This window comes from Talpa occidentalis, unplaced genomic scaffold (genome assembly GCF_014898055.3).
Source record: "Talpa occidentalis isolate TD23 unplaced genomic scaffold, MPIMG_talOcc4v2.1 talOcc4.2, whole genome shotgun sequence".
Classification (NCBI taxonomy): domain Eukaryota; kingdom Metazoa; phylum Chordata; class Mammalia; order Eulipotyphla; family Talpidae; genus Talpa; species Talpa occidentalis.
The window spans coordinates 29269149-29273996 of record NW_023602073.1 but is presented as its reverse complement, the minus strand read 5'-3'; the positions used below and the strand labels follow the sequence as shown (position 1 = coordinate 29273996).

General features: G+C 55.9%; 1 protein-coding gene across 1 annotated transcript; it reads right to left on the bottom strand.

Annotated features, from left to right (window-relative positions):
• Positions 1–838: 838 nt before the first annotated feature.
• On the bottom strand, positions 839–4430 carry LOC119251966 (popy Class I histocompatibility antigen, A-1 alpha chain-like). Its single transcript, XM_054698460.1, has 8 exons — positions 4279–4430; positions 3717–3986; positions 3226–3501; positions 2294–2569; positions 2058–2177; positions 1610–1642; positions 1425–1470; positions 839–1262 (listed from the first exon to the last, which is right to left on the bottom strand). Exons 1-5 carry the CDS (start codon positions 4340–4342, stop codon positions 2068–2070), a joined length of 996 nt encoding a protein of 331 aa, XP_054554435.1. The 5' UTR covers positions 4343–4430; the 3' UTR covers positions 839–1262; positions 1425–1470; positions 1610–1642; positions 2058–2067.
• Positions 4431–4848: the final 418 nt, after the last annotated feature.

Genomic DNA, 4848 nt, shown 5'->3' with positions numbered 1-4848 from the left:
TTCCCTGGCTAGGGATTGAACTTGGGGTGTAAAGGTGATAGTGCTGAAACTTATCCCTGGGCCACCAGGGAGGTCCAGGTTCCTAGGCTTATGGGACCTATTTTTCAGTCATCTATGAAGGTAACTGACTCCATCAACTCATGGGTCTCAATTAGCACCAGCACTGGGGTTACTACATTTAAGGGCAGGGTTACAGGGAGAAGCTATAGAGAAAAACAGAAATCTATTAGGAACTTCTTTAAATCCATCAGGAAATTATCAAATCCTCTTCTCTAGTAATGCCAACATTTTGTTCTGTAAAAAAGAGTTGGAAAAGGTGGAATTAATAATAGAGAAAACATTCCTAAAATGAGGCCAAAAATTAGATGAGTGTGGAATTTCATCTCTCACCAGACTCCTATGTGCAGGGGCCACCCTGGGCCTTGAGGGGACAATGACAGATGCTCTGCAGCTGTCAGAGTCAGGGACTAACAGCACATGAGGCCTGGTCTCTATACATGAAAATGAACAGGCATAAAGCAAAATAAAAACCAAAGAGTCAAAACAGAAATACAAAGAAATTTGAGGGCAGAAGGCTAGACCCTGAGCTGAGCCTGGGCTGACCTGGCCACACAAGCACTCCCTGCCCAGACATGACAGCACAGGCCAGGTGGGGTCTGAGTCCCTGTGATCAAAGGCCCTGCTGGGATAGGTGCACCTGAAGGACAAGGACAAAGGGAGAGAGAGATGACCCCTGAGGAGTGACCACGGCAAAGCCCATGACGCACTGAGCACTGACTGGACACAAGCCCTGTCCCCCTCAGCCACTCATAGCCTCTCCCGCCCCCACCTGCACAGACTCAGCACAGCAAACACGTGATTCTGGAAGGTTTCCCATTTATTTCATCTCAAATATCAGAAATCATTTTTATTATCCCCCCAAACCCATCAGGCAAGCTTACAAAAATAATTTCAGAACTCAATTACTATTTCAAGAGGGAAATAGTTACTGTTCTTGAGGAAAACACAAAGACAGGTAGACACAAACTAAGTAGCTTCTGCTGGAGCAGGAAAGTCATCAAGGAGAGACACAGGTCAGTGTGGAGAGGGGCCTGGTGGGCAGGGCTGGGCCAGTCTCCCCACCTCCTCACAGTTATCTCATAAGAACAGAGACACATTCCGATGCCTTTTGCAGCAAAAGAAACCAGTAGATCTTGAAGTTACAAAGTGGGGGTGAGAAGAAATCCTGCATCACTCAACCCCCACAAGGCAGCTGGCTCACACTGTGAAGGAAAAGGATCATAAAAAATTTCAAAGAAACACGTAAGTGTCAACATTCTCAATTGTCCATCCCACCCTCAGAATGTCCCCCTCACAGCTTCCCCATAATCTGGTCCCATCCTCTCTGCCCCAGCCCCTCCCACAGCAGGCTTCCAGGGTCTCACCTTTAGGGGCTGAGAGACACACCAGAGCCCTGGGAACGGTCACTGCCTGGAGGATAACAAAACAGAACCTGGTGAGAGCCATGAGAGATGAGACCACAGGAGGGACTGATAAGGGTGACTCCCCCATGGGCTCCATCTACACTGTCCCCAGGGGCTCAGGGACCAAACCCCTGAGCCACACTAACCTGCAGCCTGAGTGTAGTTTCCTCCTTGTCCTCCTGTGAGAAGAGACATTTTATGAGACCAGGGAGGAGTCAGGCCATTAAGTCCTAAAGGAATCTCCTAGTTCTGAGCCACAGGGAAATTTCCAGAACTATGACTGGACACTTAGGGCAGGACCAGGATATATAAAGAGAGGAGATGAGGGGGGACTGGACCAACTGCCTCCTGGGGTTTGCCCTCAACAGGGACCTTCCCCTCTGCCATTTACTGGAATCAGGGCCCCATCACCAGAATTATCAAGGTGAACAACCTGTGATTCATTTTCAAAAACGCTTTACAAAAGAGGGTTAACAATCAGCTCCAGACTGGGCAACACAAGTATACGGGTGGTACTTCCCATTACCAGACACAGCAAGTTCTATCTGTAGCCTGAAAGTCCCTGGTAGACAAGATCCCCACTCCCTTCCCTACCTGAGTGCTTCTACCTCCACATCACAGCTGCAGCCACCGCAGCTCCAGTGAGCACAGCTCCAAGGAGAACCAGGCCAGCAATGATGCCCGCGGTGGGGATGGAGGACTGAGGAGGGGGCACTGGAAGGGAAGGGAAAGTAAGACCCTGAGCCCCAGGCCTCCATCTGATGCGCTGAAAGTCTCCAGAAGGGCTCTTGATGCCCCTGAGAAGCTCTGTGCCCACATTCCCTACTTACCCCAAGTCAGGACTCGGGGATCCTGTAGCCCCTCATGCTGCACATGGCATGTGTATCTCTGCTCCGCTCCAGAAGGCACCACCAACGCTGCCCACTTCTGGAAGCTTCCATCTCCCCCAGGCCTGGTCTCCACCAGCTCGGTATCCTGGGTCAGGTCCTCCCCATCTCGCTGCCAGGTCAGGGTGATGTCCGCAGGGTAGAAGCCCAGGGCCCAGCACCTCAGGGTGACTTCATGCTCAGAGGTGGGGTGGTGGGTCATGTGTATCTTTGGGGCCTCTGAGGAGAAGGGTGAGAACTTATATACTCTGGATTTTTCCCTCATGGACCCAGAAAAAGCCTCCTGTGACCATCCTTAGAATGGACAGGGCTGTGGGTTTAGAAGAGGAAGCACAAAATCTAGAAACCAGCCTGGTCTGGGATAATCTCTTATTCCTTAGAAAGATCTAGAATTAGGGCGACAGCTCTGGATAGGAGGACGCAGCTCTCTAAGGAGGAGAGCACAGACTTTTGGGGACAGACCTAGGCACTCAGAAAAGCAGGAGTCAGATTCCCCACTCTGTCTCTGTTGAATCCTCTTGTCCCTCACACCTCTGGCCCGTACCCCAGTTCTTGTATGCACAAATAAATAAATCTTAAAACAAAAAACAAAAAACAAAAATGTCCTCCGGCCAATAACAAGACCCTGAGAGAAAAACTTATGGTTCCCAAGAATGCTGCCGGGTCAAAAGGATCCCATGAATTGTGATTCCAGGGCTGGTCTCCCCTCAGGCTCAGGAGAGACTGGATTCCTTAACTGTTCTGAGAAAAGTGGGGTCCTCTGGGGAGTCAGGAAACCCAGGGGGCTCCTCCCTTCCCTGACCAGAGAGAGGGCGCTGCTGTGACCATGCGGGTGCCGGCCTCAGGGAGGTTGGGAGACCCGCGGCCCCTCTTACCTACGCGCTGCAGAGTCTCCTTCCCGTGCTCCAGGTATCCGAGCAGGGACTCCACGCACCTGCCCTCCAGGTAGTTCCTCTGGCGCTCCGCCGCTCCCTCGGCCTCCCACTTGCGCCGGGTGATCTGCGCGGCCGTGTCCGCCGCGGTCCAGGAGCGCAGGTCCCAGTTCAGGGCCAGGTAATCGGCGCCGTCATAAGCATACTGATCGTACCCGCGGAGGAGGCGCCCGTCGGGCCCCACGTCGCAGCCAGACATCCCCTGGAGGGTGTGAGAGCCTGTCCCCGCCCCGTCACCCCGCGGTCACCCCGCCCGCCCCCGCCGGGAATAAACCGAAACTGACGCGGGAACCTCGCGGGGAACGTCCCGGGGCTCGTCCCGGGTCGAGGGTCCGGCGGGTCCCCCTGCCTCGGGGGACGCTCGGGCCGGGGTCTGGGGTTCCCGCCCGCCCGCGGGGGTGGGGTCGTGAGCGCCCCGGGCCCGCCCCGCTCACCGGCCGCGCTCTGGTTGTAGTAGCCGCGCAGGACGCGCAGGTTCAGGCGGAACGTGAGTGCGGTGGCCCTCGCCTTCCTCGTCTGCCGCGCCCAGTACTCCTGCTCCTCCCGCCCAGCCCAGGGCGCCCGCGGCTCCACACTCTGGCCCGGGGAGTCGCCGTCGAACCGCATGAACTGCGTGTCGTCCACGTAGCCCACGGCGATGAAGCGGGGCTCCCCGAGGCCGGGCCGGGACATCGCGGTGGAGAAATACCTCAGGGAGTGGGAGCCTGGGGGCGCAGGGGAGACCCGGGCTGGGGAGACGGGGCGGGGGGGGAGGGGGCGAGGGGGCTCCCGAGATTTAACTATGGCGGCCGACGTGAAGGGTCGATACTCAGAGGGGCAAGAGGAGGCGGAGGGGGGCGAGGTGCGCTGGGAGGGGCAGAGCGGGGTCAGGACAGGTTGGGGTCAAGGGGAACAACAGGGTCAGACGCGGGGAAGACTTACTTTTTCCGCGACCTAAGCCCCCCGCCGGGGTTCCTCTCTCCTATGAGACCTTTTCCCTCCAGGGCCCGCACTCACCTGCCCAGGTCTCTGTCAGGGCCAGGGCCCCCGAGAGCAGCAGCAGGGGGGTTGGGGGCCTCATGACCTGAGGTGTTGGGTCTGGGGAGACTCCGAGTCTTGGCGGGTGGGTGGAGACTTCCTAACTGGAGCCGCGGGGCTGCTGATTGGCTGCTCTGGAGACCTCCAGGCAATGGAGAGTGAGCCCTGGGGTGAGTCACCAGTATCCAGGAAGGAGGACCCGACACGGGCTGTGAGAAGTGAAACCGGGTTGATGAGGAAGCCCGGACCGTCACCTTCCAGCCCCAGACAGCGCCCTGGGTGCTGAGACCCTAGAGCAACACCCAACACCTGGAACTTTGCCGGCCCCTCCTCTCCTGCACCACGGCCTTTGTCACACCGTCTCCCTGAGGCCGGGCCAGGGACTGGGTGGGCGATTTTCAAGCATTTTCCTTTCAGGATCTCGGCACAGTTTTACAAATTAGCGACGACCCCAGTATAATATTAAGAGGTTATAGCTCTCAGTGTTTACTACATGAGTAATAAAACCAATTTAAAGATGTTTTTATTTAATTTAAAATAATATTAATA

Coding starts and splice junctions, on each gene's coding strand:
- LOC119251966 (XM_054698460.1), bottom strand. CDS start 4,342: ATGAGGCCCCCAACCCCCCTGCTGCTGCTCTCGGGGGCCCTGGCCCTG. Junction 3,502..3,716: donor CTACAACCAGAGCGCGGCCG/GTGAGCGGGGCG, acceptor GGGCGGGGACAG/GCTCTCACACCCTCCAGGGG. Junction 2,570..3,225: donor GGAGACTCTGCAGCGCGTAG/GTAAGAGGGGCC, acceptor CCTTCTCCTCAG/AGGCCCCAAAGATACACATG.